The 15,416-nt window shown below is 30.7% G+C and overlaps 1 protein-coding gene across 1 annotated transcript; it reads right to left on the bottom strand.

The window, feature by feature from the left end:
• Positions 1-5,722: 5,722 nt before the first annotated feature.
• On the bottom strand, positions 5,723-14,348 carry LOC131675559 (DNA ligase 1-like). Its single transcript, XM_058954577.1, has 9 exons — positions 13,976-14,348; positions 11,775-11,938; positions 11,594-11,671; positions 10,277-10,555; positions 9,751-10,000; positions 6,546-6,634; positions 6,236-6,461; positions 5,998-6,153; positions 5,723-5,934 (listed from the first exon to the last, which is right to left on the bottom strand). The coding sequence occupies exons 1-9, from the start codon at positions 14,181-14,183 to the stop codon at positions 5,723-5,725; spliced, it is 1,662 nt and encodes a 553-aa protein (XP_058810560.1). The 5' UTR covers positions 14,184-14,348.
• Positions 14,349-15,416: the final 1,068 nt, after the last annotated feature.

Here is a 15,416-nt window from a genome sequence, read left to right as displayed (position 1 = left end):
CAAAACCCTCTTTTTTCTATAATAAGCATTTATTCTTATTTCTCTCTTCAAGGCACAAAAGAAGACTTTTCTTTGGACAAATTTTCTATTCTGATTTATAATTTTACTTTCATAAAAAATGATTCTTCTCTGAAAATTTTTCAAATTTCAAATATTTTTCAAACTCTTTTCTTAAACAACTTAATTTTCTTTATTTTTCTCTAACTCTTCTATTAATTTACTCATTCAAATTTCAATATTTACTAAATTATTTCACTATTCTTTATTACAAAATAAATTCCCATTAATTTTCCCAAAATTTTCCTAAGTTCAATCCAAATAAACTCCAATTAATTTTCACTTTCAATTTAACCTATCTCCTTGTTTAACACAAAACTTATTTTCTATTTTCTCAATTAAATCAGTGATTTTCTGACTAATAAATTTGTATTCTTATTCAAAAAAAAAATTTTATTACTTTATTTTATTCTTCACAGATTTCAAATTCAATAAAATACTTTAAGTAGTATCTATTCTTAATTTTCTTTTACTCTAACTGATCACTGATATAATTTAAGAAAGGAAAACCCTAACAGTTTTCTTTGCAACAATTTAATCCTCCCGGGGCCTCCAAAATTTTTATGTGACGTCGGGGTCACTCTCAGGTACGCTTGGAGCAAGCGTAAACTCAGGGTTGCTCTGATTTGGCTATCGTGTAACACACAAGCCGAGACGAGCAATATTGTTGCGTTGAGAAAACTGTATGCTAACGGGGAATGTAATAACCAAATGTTATTACGAACACACCAGACTCACGCTTAATGTGTTCTTAAGGGACTTTAATGGAAATTCACCAGACTCACGCTTAATGAATTTCCAAAAGAAAGGCGGATTACTTAAAGAAAGAAAAGGATAGCCAGGTTTAAGATTTTACTTACTTTTATTTTATCAATTTAGTTATTATTAATGTTGCGTTCTCTCTCTGCTCTTTGGCCTCTTTCTCTCTCTATATGCTCTGAATATACTTGGGTGATTTGATGCTTGCTCCGGGACTCGCTCACTGGTAAAAACTTCTTATTACGGACTTCCTGGTGCTCACTCCGCACTTACTCTATCTGAACTTGACTTCCTCTAACTTAACTGACTGAACTGAACTTAACTTCCTCTCCAGCCTTGTACAGAGCTTTTTATAAGCCGTGGGTGGTTGGGTGGAAATCCCTTTCCTCAGGCCCATGAAGCGATAACGGCTAAATTTTGTATTGGTCGGAAATTTTCTAATCATATCCAAAATTTCTTTATTGGTCTGTGGGCGTGAATTTTCAGAGAGAGAAAGGGCGGTCCCTTTTTAACTTGGGCCCTTTTCTCCAGAGATGGCTCTCGGAGTGCCACTTTTAAGAGCAAGAGTAACGCTATAGCTTATAATTACTTATACATAATTGTACTAAACTTAATTAATTATGACGAAACATAGTGACTATTATGAACATTCAGAAAAATTCAAACCTTTTACGATTTATTATAAAATACATTATTGTTCTATTTTATTGGTTATTCGGTGACAAAAAGGTGCGCATTATAATGGCTTACAAAATTGATGAAAATCTATTTAATATTACGGATATTTTCTTAAAAATCGGTGGGAAAAAAAAGATAGATTGCATTTTTATGGTCCCCTTCCATTATCGGCGTGTGATAACACTTCACGATGTATACGCGATGATCGTAGGCCCCTGTCAACACATACGTGTGGGACAAAGCAGGATAGAGCGTTGATTGTAAGCTTGAGTACGCAGGCTCGGGCCACTATCAAAGTTTATATTTCGAATGCGTTTTCATCGTGGGAAATCAGGAAGGTTCCCACTCCGTTCGCATATTTAATAATTAAATATAAAAAAACTAAGTTACGGCTAGCCGTCACAAAAGAAAGTTGATGCCCTGAAAAGCAAGTATAAAGAGTGTTTAGAGCATAACAATAAGTCTGGAAATGATAAAAAATATTGTGCTTTTTATGATGTAAGTACTTGTTGCAAAATATTACAAAAACGATAAATATTGTGTTTGAATATATTACTAATTATACAAACATTCAGGTCTTGCATAGTCTTTTTTCTAAGAAACCATGGGCACAAATAAAGGAGAAAACTATTGGATCTAACATCCCAATAAAGGATTTGAACGATTTACCATCGATCATTCGTTCTGTTAATAACAATATCAAACAAGAAAGTAAGTATTGATGAAAAAAGTAGTTACTACCATTATACTTTTTATTATACTAAATCAATTATTTTGCAGAAAAAAAATCGAATGTAGATTTTAACGAAGAAAGACAAAACTACATGAAGGAAAAGTTAAAGCAAGGGGATAAGAAGTTAAAATTGATGGAGGATTATCAAAAGCAAAAATTGGCAAAAATGCAAGGCTTTATAGATCTATTAAAACAGAAAAAATTTGAATCTATTGACTAAATAATACTAGTAACCTTTTTATTAAGAAGCTAGGAATATACTTAAGAAAATGTTTATACTTTTATAATTTTATTACACAGATTTTATAACGAGTTTCTGTATTAACAGTGATTGTTACATTCTAATAAGTTGTCTAACTTATTTTATTCTTATAAAATATCTAGTATAATTTATATATTCTAAAATAAATTCAATGCAATTATACAGTATTTTTATTTTGAAAAAATTTATTTTTTTTAATTAGCTAATTGATTGCATATTCTATCGCGATTTTCTTCACCTCCAAGTTGCGCTTCTTGCGCTATATCCATGACTTCAATTTCACCATCAATAAAGTGTTCAGGTTCATATAAAAATTGAAAATCTTCTTCTTCCATCAAGCATATATTATGGAGTATGCAACAAGCTAAAATATAATACGGAATTAAATCCGTTCTTCTCATCGGAATATTAAACAAAATGCGAAAGCGTCCCTTTAGCAGACCAATTGCTCTTTCTACCATCATTCGCGCACTTGACAGACGGTTTTCGAAAAATTTATCTTCTACTGTTAGGTGGCCATTATTTCTGTATGGTACCATAATATGTATTTGTAGAGTATAAGCTTTATCGCCGAACAAATGGCAAATTTCTGGAAAGAAGTAATTGTTACACTTTGCTGTATATTGGAATATTTAAATACTCTGCAACGATAGTCGATTTAATTAATCGAACCGTTCGCGATTCTACTTCTCGCACGTTAGTTCTAACAATTAAGAGAGAGAGAGAGAGAGGGCGCGTGATCTTTTGAATAAGCAGTTACGCCTCAGCTGTGAACGCGAATTTACCGCCGATTTGTGTCGCACTTTGTTTTCGCCGAATATATAGTTTTCTGGGACAATTTCGTGCGTGAGTGCAACGGTATTCCCGAGATAAAAAGCAGCAGCAGTGCAGAAGAAGTATCGTAGCTAATTGGAGGCAGTACAAGGCAGCGCAGCTAATTAATCGAGGGGCAGCGACAGTTGATAATTTTGCATCAACAATTACGGCTGATCACCGTAATTGCACCGCATGGTAGGTGCACCTTCCTTCATTATATGTGATACAAAATACATTCGGTATTTTGTCTAATCGTGTTAGCGTTATTTTTTGTATTCGCGTCGAGCGTTAGTTCGCGGTAGAATTCGAATCTTCTCTCTCTCTCTTTCTCACCGAACATAGTTAATTGTAAAATCCTATTCGAGTGCGTTAGTCTTTTGGCCCTACAAAGACTGTAGTGATTTTTATTAATTAAAGTCGGTTAAATTTATTCGCCGTTTTCATCATTTAATTTTCCTAGCAGCTTAAGTAATTAAAAAAGGCTTAGGTTTTAATCTTATTACATCTAGGGGATTAAGAAGATTAGAAGTAAAGTCGCTCACGCTTAAAACTCATCGAGTGTCACAAAACACGTGCTCTGCATCGTGGGAGTTTGTTATTAAATACATTTTCTATTTTTCAGATAACCTCCCCCGTTACATGGCGCCCAACTGGTATTAAGACCCGTTTAGTGCGAATAGGATTGTGCGTCGAAGGTAATTGACGCACGACAGAGAGAGAGACGATTGCGCGAGCGTATAGAAAGGTTTGAGCGGGTGGTAGAGCGAGATCGTGAGCGGTACGCCTTCTGCTGGGAAAAAAACGAAATCACTTTGAACTTTTTACTTAAAAATTGTTAAGTTGATTGTAAAAAGGGCCGAAAACGATAACACAGGCCCACAATAAAAACAAAAGTGTCTGTGCAATTGACCAGACCTATATATTCTTATGTATTTTTCGACGCTGAATCCGAATTTGCAAAAAAAAAGAGTAGGGTCTAGCTGCTTTTTTATGGGGTTTTGCTCGAAAAACCTCATTTTTTATGGTTTTTTCATGGTTTCTTTTAAATAAAAAAGAAATAAAGAAAATTTTTATTCTTTTGACTTCAGAATCGAATCCCTGCTGAAAAAGTTCCATTGAAAACCATTGAAGAATTTCTGAATGGTTTTCAATCTTCGATCTGAACACTCCAAATGACCATTGAATATGATTCCTCATCCAACAAGAAATGTCAAGATATTAAATACTATTGGTTCCAATAATATAGATTACTATTGATTCCTAATGGAGATTAATCATTATCAATAGAAAAATATACTATTAAAGTAATGGTTTTCAATAGGATTCAATGAAATTTCTCATGTATGTTACCCAATCGATTTCAATGGTAAAATTCGTGGTCAAATCGAAGATTTGAAACCATTCGAATGCGATAATCAATTTGATTGAATTGATATCAATGGTTTGTTATTGCAACATTCAAGTCTCGTATCGTTGAATAATTCTGAATAGTTTTGAATATGAAAGTCCTAACATTTCAATAATATGCAATAGAAAATATCAATCTAATTGAATGGGTATTAATGGTCTTTTATCGCATGATCAACTTTTTTTCTGACGTTGAATAATTTTCAATAGTTTTTAATGTGAAGATCACATCAATCCAATATTATGCAATAACAGAAATTAATCTCATTGAATAGGTATGAATAGTTTGTTATTGCTTAATCAAGGATTTTTGTGGCGTTGAATAATTATCAATAGTTTTGAATGTGAAAATTGCAACAACTCAATAATATCCAATAGAAAATATCAATCTTACTGAATGGGTATCAATAGTTTGTTATTGCATAATCAAGGATTTTTGTGGCGTTGAATAATTTTCAATAGTTTTGAATACGAAAGTCGTAACAACTCAATAATATCCAGTAGAAAATATCAATCTAATTGAATGGGGATTAATGGTTTGTTATCGCAGAATCAACTTTTTTTCTGACGTTGAATAATTTTCAATAGTTTTTAATGTGAAAATCACATTAATCCAATATTATGCAATAGCAGAAATTAATCCCATTGAATAAGTATGAATGGTTTGTTATTGCATAATTAAGGATTAACGTAGCATTGCATAATTTTCAATAGTTTTTAATGTGAGGATCATACTAACCTGATAGCTCAATATCATCCCATAGCATAAATTAATTCGATTGAATTGATGTCACTGGTTTGATATCATATAATTGAAAATTTTTGTGGCATTGAAGAATTTCGTATGGTTTTGAATGGGAAAATCACTTTTTTAAGTATTATTTTCAATGATATTCAATACTTTTGAATAAATTACTTACATTTATTGCATTTCGATGCTTTTTTAAATAAATAAAATAAATAATTACATATTAAGCCATGAATATTAATAAATGAAGATATGAAAACATTTATTTGTCAGATTGTTCTGTTTCCAAGGAGTCATCGTCTTCCTCGTATTCAGAAAATAACTCTGACACGCTCACTTCAGAACCGGTATCTGCATCGTTCTTTTCCTCAACGAAAAGCAAAGAATCTATTCGATTCAGGGCCGTACTGTCAGTGGTATTCTCGTGCTGATCCACTTCTGGTGACTTACTTTTATCTCTTTTCTTTTTTAAATCTGACAACGTAAATTTATTTTATTAAAAAATAAAGGATGTAAAAAAAAGATTTAATAATTTACCTTTTTTAGATTCCTCTCTGACTCTTTTTAAGTTTGAAATTTTTGTCATCACGTAACTATTAAATTTCATGAATTCTTTAGATGCATCGAAAATCTTTCTTTCTTGATCGTCCAGAAACTCCAAATAGGAGGTTTTCAGCCAATGGCCAAAATAGCCTGTAATGGAAAAAAATACAGTTTTGTGACATGAATTCATGAATAAATATTATGCTGTACATAAATATTATGAAATTTATACTTTTTACTGCTAGAAGTTTGCCTTTTTCCAAAGGCTTGAATTGTTTGCCTAATTTTTCTTTGGCACTCTTATTACTATTGTTGCCAGTTCTCGTGCTTTCTAAAAGAGTTTTTTCGCCGAAAACGGAGAATAACAAATTTCCCACAAGTTGTCCAGGTTTTATTGAAGAACACAAAACATTTGTCATGACTTCTTGAGGATGCCTGAAGCCGTTGCCAAGGTGAATCTGTGAACATAATCATCATATTTTTGCAAGTATATTAAGACAAGCGTGTGAATAAATAATTTATACATTATTAAAAATACCCACATCACCATTTTGATACTTATGTCCAATAGGAAGATTGTAAGGGTCAATTGTAGGATTGACAGCAGAATCTTTTATTTGCTTTTCTACAACTGTGAAATAAGAAATTCAAATTTGTATAACAAAATCCTTGAAAAATTCTCAAATCAAGAACGCAATATGTGCAATAATAAAAAACATTCAATCATTAAAAATATATATGAAATACATGATAGAAGGCGCTGTAACTAGAAGTAACATAAGCGGTTGTATTATTTTTTGTATGTATATTAAATAACATAATGAATTCAGTGACGCGTAACCTTCTATCGAACCAACGGTGCATAATAAATAATAATGGAGTGATGAAGTCTGTTTGAACAATCATGGTTTGAGTAGGAGATGTATAAGATAATGTAAACCCCTATGGAACGGCTACATGAATTCGATCCGGCTGATATGACTGTTGAGCAGGATAGGTAAATTGCTTGTTGTTAATTTATTTATTGACACAGTTATTTCAACATGCTCAGCGGGCATACTAAAGGGATCGACTTTTTGCGTTGTAGAAAAGAAAAAGTCAAGAAAATCAAAAATTTGTGTGAGTATGTGCGTGTGTGTGTGCATAGGTAAATCCACGGAAACTTAAATTTATTGATGCTCAGTTATTCGTTTTGGCAGATTTCTATATCTTATGTACAACACTATCTGACAAAAGTTCGACAATTCTAAGGTTCCGTGAATTTGCCTTAAAAGTAATTTTTGACACGCCGTAAGACGCGACTTTGCGTCCGCTCAGAGAAACACGCGTGCTGAAAATCGCGCATCGCGCTCGTTGTGTCAAAAAGCACGATACGATACATGTGCGGGAAAGAGACGCACTATAGTACCGTCATGTACTATATTTATATAAACATTAATTCATTTCGTAAAGATGTATATACCAAATCCAAATAGCTACATGATTATGCAAGCTTACAAAAATAATAGAACAATGATAAACAGCAAGCGTTGGAAGAAATAATGATTGTCAGCAATAGTAATAATCATATCATAGCTGGTTTTATTCAACGCTAAATATTCTCCTGCAATTGATTTCTATTGGAAAAATTAGCACATCACGAGCTGAAAAAATTTTGCATTCTAATTTTTTCATAGGCTCAAACATATCGATAGAAGATCGTTGTCTGGCATTAAAATGATCTCTACAATTGAATATTAATCAGAATATTTAGCGTTTTTCAATTACTTCTCCTAGCAAGCAATGAATTCATCAACTGTTTCTAGGAGAAGTGAATTAGATGCTCCAATTCGATGATTAAAACCAACTATTGAAATTGGCAGTGATAAAGAAAGGCAGTTTCTAAAATGTGCACACCATGCAGTTTGGTAAACCTTTAAAATATACAATCACCAATCGATTAACAAACAAAAATATCTTACAAAAATTCGCTTATGGTATCAGTATGACACATGGTACTTGCTGTTTCTTCAGCGTCACCCACTGAAAGTATATTTAAATATTGTAAAATACACAGTTTCTCTTAGACTTAAGATGATGACGGAGCTCGGCTAAGTCCGTATGAAACATACAGTCATCAGTCATTATCGATATTTTTGTATTTTACGTCATCTTTATTCGAATTTGCATTTTTTTCTAAATATCTGACCGAACCCCTCATGTAATGTGTTATGTCATTCTCTTAACGCATGCTAAAATTATTTCGCCGACAAAAAATAAAAGTAGCTGGGGTATAAAATAGATATTATGCAGACTTTGTTTCAACGACTTGTCTCCCGTGCTAAAAACCCTTCTTGGTACGTGAATAATATGTAAAATTTTGACCGTCGAAGAGTACAAAATCGTCAATAACTATTAGAGTCCATCAATTAAGACTTTCGTCTTATTTCAATCATGTCCTAAAAAGGGCTAATCTCTAGAAAGTCATTAGATTCTATTTTGCGGCTATACATCAATTATATCTTGTAACTTCTGTGGTTTAGAAATATTCAAAATTTCAAGACATTCTCGACACATTGATCATTTACAAACAAATCGCACTTGCGCTATTCCATAAAAATCTATAAGTTAGCATTGAAGACAATTTAAAAAAATTAAAAACTATAGACCCGTGTTGGTAAAGAAAATATTCGAAACTTTCGACGATCATCTTTTTAAGCAATCTTATATTCGTCATATTAATATTATGCACATACTGAATATTGACAGCAATGACAATTTGTTTACCATAATAATCATATCATATAGAAAAATGAATTGTTTCTTTTTTACATTTTTCATATTCAGTCCATATCTATTGTCTACGTAAATTGGAATAAAAATGTTACTGCAGCTTACTTTCAAATGTTTGATACACATTTCCCTGTTTTGAAAAATTTTATTTAATACAACCCCCCCCCCCGCTACTCTTCTATAGACATACAAACCAATATGAAAGAATGACTAATTTTGCTCCATGGTTTGTATGTCTATGGAAAGGTGGGGGGCTCCGCAAATAAAATATAAAATAGGGAAATGTATATAGCCACGAATAATGCTCGAATATCGTAAAAGCTACTGTAAACCTATATATTACATACCTATAAAAGTACCGTATATTAATCATGAATGAATAATTTTTGAGCATAAACAAAACCTTCCAGTTAACGCGGGCTCTACGAGCTAAACATTTGAAAAGTTCAATGTTTACTTTTGAAAGTGAATTTTCAATAATCAATGTTGCAAAACTTACTGACTCCAAAGAGCTGGAATTGATTAACAGTATTTGTATCGGTTTAAACTATCGGCTTGCAGTAGTTTTTATGGGATTCGAGAATTATTCGCGGCCATAACATGGAGCTAAGTTAGAGTTATTCAGTTACATTGCAGGTTTATATATATAAAGAACGGTAGGGAGCCCTTAACGAATTTTCAAACCGATCGTTGAAATCAAATTTACTAAAATTGCACTAGTTTAATTATCGTGATAAACAGTAATCTCATGCGTTCTCGTACTGAAAAAATTAATTTTTTCATTATCGCTAACCTGCTTTTCTATCAAAACGGTACAGGTATATCGCTGAAGAACATAACATAGTAATTCGTAGAAAAGCAAATTGATCCAATTGAAATTCGTCCATATTTAAAGATGTTTAAATGTAAGGGAACCGTATAATGGAACTATTGAAATTGTTTGGATACATTTTTCATTTTCAAATTTGTACTTACTTTTCTGTTCTTCGAAATAGTCAATAACAACTGTTTGCAAGTTATGATTCAAAGCATCCGTCTCTTGTTTATTTTTCAAAAGATTGGCATAATCTTCAGTTAAAGCATCATATTTCTTTTTGAATTTCTCTTTTTCTTTTTTAACTTTATCATATTTCTCTTTTAATTCTTTCCATTTCTTCTGCTGATTTTCTATTTTATTCGTCAGTTCTATCATTGTCTTGTCATTGCTAGTTGATGACTCCTCAACCTTCACATTACAAAATTTTTTTGTATCATTGTTGACAGTTTTACCTGAAAGGTATATTGGGGGACAGGGGGGGAGGCATTTATAGCAAGTACATAGTAAATATTACTACGATGTAAATATGTCCCTACTTTACGATGTTATAAAGTAACTTTTGCTATGATTTCCGTAAATTAATTTCGTTTTATAAGGTCATTTTTCTCGGTGTATTTTCAAATATCAGTTATTGTGAATGACTACTTCTTTTAAAACAGATAACTCAACCATAACATTACTTACTCTGCCATTTGCACTTTTGGTGGAGTCAAAATTGACAGATATATTGTTCTCAGACTGATTGTTATTGGTATTATCCATATCTAATTCTGTATTTTTGCCTTTTCCATCTGATTCACTAAATCTGGACATTTTCGGATCGCTACTACAAGTTGCTGATTCAGAATAAACTGTTGTACTTAACGGTCTCTTTTTTATTTTGTTATCCATCTTTTTAATCATGCTTTCGTCATCTGTCTTTTCATCTATTACGGAACTTTGTTTCTTCTGATTAGCTTTAGCCTATAACATATTTCTCATTTGAGTATAAAGTATATAATTTCACTAGGAAGTTTGCTTAAGCTTACAATCATGCAAAAAATGTTCTATATATAATGGTATTGGATTGATTTACATTTATATCTATCTAAGTCCATTGAAATATTTTCGTAAAGGAAAACATTAAAACTTATTGAATTCAATTAATTTCGATTGTTTTGGATTCCACAAATTGCTTTACAAGCGTGTGTGTGAGTGTATGTATGTGTGGTGTACTTATGTGCCTATATGTGGACACTTTTGGTATTTTTTGTTTTTCCATTTGCAGATCATTAACGTTGAAACGCTTTGGGATATTTTTACGAAGTTTATTATTTTAATTAATTACTTTACCTAACACGAAAGCAAGAGCCGAATTAATTTTCAAGACAATTGATAATTAAAACAAACTATTATAACACGTGTATATGAACAATTTCTTTCTTTCTTAATTTTCCGAAATCCAAGTTTAACATGTTTACAATGCTTTGCAGTTTCGTTCATTTTATTGAAATTTATAGCTCATTGAATGTTGAAAAGAATTGATCGATAATTGGATAAATTATTATTTTTCCTGTGTATTTGAAATTGCCGCTTTTTCCCTTTTGTAGCTGCTCCCAATGTCATGTTTTTTTTTTAAATCTCACTTATCCATTTCCATTAATCTATACTCACAAATAAAATTCATTCCCGACAATTAAAATTGCATGCTCTTTGAGACAGATACTGTTAGTTTTTTTTTATTTGAACTTCATTAAAAGAACTGAAGAGATTCCAAATGAATAGTTTAATTTTAAACGGCATGTGTTCTAAATCTTTACGTATATTTTTCATATTGTTGTAATTCTACTAGGAAGTTGGCTTGAGCTCACAATCATGTATAAGAAACATTCTATTTATTATTGAATTCTATTGATTTACATTGTCATTTACATGTCATTTACATGTCATATTTCTTTTCATTCAACAAAAATATTATTATATTGTTATAATTGTCTGAAAGAACAAAATATGATATTTTACCTTTATTTTCTCTCTCATGGCTTGAATATTTTCAACTTTCATATTGATCAATTTAGCAAAATCGTAATCTCTTTTTTCCTATAATCAAGAGTTGTAATTTGTAATAAAGTACTAATTGCGATTTCAGCTTTGCAAGTAGCATCTCGTTTTGAGAAAAAAATTTTGATTAAAGTGTACATACTTGGCTAGCACGACCATTAGCTGAAGACTGGATGAATTTGCTAGACTTGCTACCACTTGTAGAAGGTTTTGGATCTGCTTCACTTTCGGTAGTTAATTGGTTCACTGGAATCTTTCGAGTTCTTGCACTTTTTTGTATTTTTTCCTCCATTTCTTCAAGGGTCGCTGAAATAATCAATAACCATTATGATATTAAAAATAATAGTTTTTAGGACATTTGCAGCTTATATTTATACATTTTAAATGCACGTTAATTAAACACGTATATGGGCCATTCTACGTCAACCTTTTTTTTCAAATCTGGTCGTACGGTTCAATTATCCTCTTCGAAAAATACAAAAGTATATTTATGTCCCTTATGTACATCAATTGTAATTAATTAAAATCAATCACTCCCTTCTGTTGATAACACATCAATTTTAGATTCACTGGATTTTATAATGATTAATAGAGCCTTGATCGAGTCACATACATTTTTTAAAGTAGAAATAGTTGCCAGCAACCCCAAATCACTGGTATAAACCTCTCTTCAGTATTATTTCTATCTATATATTTTATCTGTTATAAATGAATCCCAGTTATTAAGACTGTTTGAGAATCAAAATTTTAATAACAGTTTAAAATTAGTGGTACTGTTTCAACCAAATAATTCAATTGATATTTATGTATAACTGGAATACAAAATATTTATATTTTTATTTTTTACATATTTTGTGCCCTACCAATCATGAGACACTTTTTAGTTGGCGTAATTTCACCATTATAGTAATCCTTTGAATTCAAATAAACATTGGAATCGGTGGGTAATCTGTAAAATTGAATTAATATGTATAAAATAGTTACAAATGCAGCAAAATATCTCAAAAGTCAATAGATAGCGATAAAAATCCATTCAAAATCATTGGAAGATAATAAAAATTACGCCACTTCACTCTTAATAAATATTTGATAATTTTTTTGTAATAATAATAATAATAATTAAATAATCGTAATAATAATAATTTTTCTGTAATAATAATTTTGATAATTTTATTTGATAATTTTTTCCGTACTACAAAATTTTTTCAGTCCCAGTAGCCAAAATTAATATTTTTTCTTATAGAATTTCAAACGTATTAGTCAAAATACTGTTATAAATAAATATACACAAGAAATGTATTCCATAAACATCGTAAATTGTTATTCGAATTTCAAAAGTATCGGTTCAGAGACAAATGTGGTATTGCTTTGAATTATATGCACAATAAAAAATAATGAAATAAAATATTAGTTCTGGATGTCAATGGATGTAACTATTTGTCTTGAATGAATATAAATATATATATTTATTATATTCCAATTATACATAAATATAAATTGAATTATTTATCTGAACAGTACCGCTAATTTTACACTTTCATTAAGATTTTGATTCGCAAACTGTCTTAATGGCTGGGATTCATTTATAATAAATAGAATATATAGATATAGAAAAAATGCTGAAGAGAGGTTTATCCCAGTGATTTGAGGTTGTTGATAACTATCTTTACTTTAAAAAAATTAATGTGACTCGATCAAGTCTCTATTAATCATTGTAAAAAACCAGTGAATTTAGAATAATGTGCTATCAACAGAATGGAGTGATTTATTTTAATAAGTATACGTATTAAAGTTAACTTGAAACTGATATATCTAAGAAATATCATTGAGGGACATACGTATATTCAAGTTAACTTGAAACTGATATATCTAAGAAATATCATTGAGGGACATACGTATACTTGTATAGTTTTCCAAGAGGAATATCTACATTAGATTGGAAAAATAACCGTCGTTCACTAACAAAACATTCAGAATATCTTCAAACACAATATCAAAGGTATTATGATTTATACACATCAAATATGTGTATATAATTTTACTGAAACTTTAAAGAAATAACTAAACAAATTTTCCAAAAATATCCGTTAGTAACTTTATCACATGTAAAGAAAAGGTCAAAATTTGGAATTTTAAACAAAATCAGAAAAATGGCATTGAATGGCCTACCTTAGCTTGCGTTTTGAATATAAAAATTTGAAAAAATCACACATACAGTTAACGGTAGAAAAAGAATATTTCCAAAAAGTAAATAAAATCAAAATTTTAACTTGCAGAGATGCTGTACAATATATGACTCACATTTTATACATATGTATTTATATATATAATATATATACTCACTGGCCAAGTGTAAAATCTGCACTTTTGTTGAATCATCCATGAAATATTTTTTTGACTTATCAAATGTTGTAGAAACAAATGTTTTTCTCAATCTACGAACTGAGATTGTTTCAATCTTATCGAGAAATTCTCCTTCCAAATATCTTATTCTCGCCCACTCCACAGTTTTTGGCTCCATTGCAGCCGAAGGAGCAATACTGCAAGCCATTTTGAGTGGCAATGTTTTTATAATGCACAGCTGTATATTTTTCAATATAATCACTTTATTTTCAACGCGTCTTCAATCAAAAGAAATATACATCACGCGCGTGTATAAATTAAATAATGGCAATTATAACGGCAATTTACTTCGTACCAGCATGCGGGCGGTGTGTCAATTATACAGTTAATGCGGAATATAAGCCGGCCGGCTTTGTCTTTATTTCATCGGAAACAACATCCTCCGACCTCCGTGACCCCAGCACATTTATTCATAAAAAATTAGAAACCCAAGTATCAAAAAATTCCGCGTAATCTGCGCGTTCCAAATCCGTTGTTCAAAAAATACCGCGTCTCTTAGTTGCTAAGTAATTGTTTAAAAACATGTTTGTGCTATTGTATTCGCAAAATTTAAGGTTGTTTCGTATATATAGTTATATAGTTATATTATATTGCGATATGATAAAATTTATTGGAAATTGATAACATCAAAGTTTTGTTACATTGCATCTATCTTTTGTGGTAAGTTCAATAAATATTAGTATAATATACAAGAGATATAATTATATATTTATAATATGTACTAGCTTGTTGGAGGATATGAAAAAACTAATTATAATTTATATTTAATTTACCTAGAATACAGCCAGCTTATTTCTGTGTTACAATATTTGTAAATAATCATAATAACACAATGGATAATAGCCATTCAAATTCAGATAATGAATCAATAATAATTAGCAATAATTCAGAAAATTCTGATGAGGATAGTTCACCCTGCTATAAAAGTTCCATTGAAAACCATTGAAGAATTTCTGAATGGTTTTCAATCTTCGATCTGAACACTCCAAATGACCATTGAATATGATTCCTCATTCAACAAGAAATGTCAAGATATTAAATACTATTGGTTCCAATAATATAGATTACTATTGATTCCTAATCGAGATTAATCATTATCAATAGAAAAATATACTATTAAAGTAATGGTTTTCAAGAGGATTCAATGAAATTTCTCATGTATGTTACCCAATCGATTTCAATGGTAAAATTCGTGGTCAAATCGAAGATTTGAAACCATTCGAATGCGATAATCAATTTGATTGAATTGATATCAATGGTTTGTTATTGCAACATTCAAGTCTCGTATCGTTGAATAATTTTCAATAGTTTTGAATACGAAAGTCGTAACAACTCAATAATATCCAGTAGAAAATATCAATCTAATTGAATGGGGATTAAT

Source organism: Phymastichus coffea, unplaced genomic scaffold, assembly GCF_024137745.1.
Source record: "Phymastichus coffea isolate CEN01 unplaced genomic scaffold, Cenicafe_Pcof_1.1 PCOF00025, whole genome shotgun sequence".
Taxonomy (NCBI): Eukaryota; Metazoa; Arthropoda; class Insecta; order Hymenoptera; family Eulophidae; genus Phymastichus; species Phymastichus coffea.
Note: the sequence above shows the minus strand (reverse complement) of the source record. Positions and strands in the feature narration are given on the sequence as shown.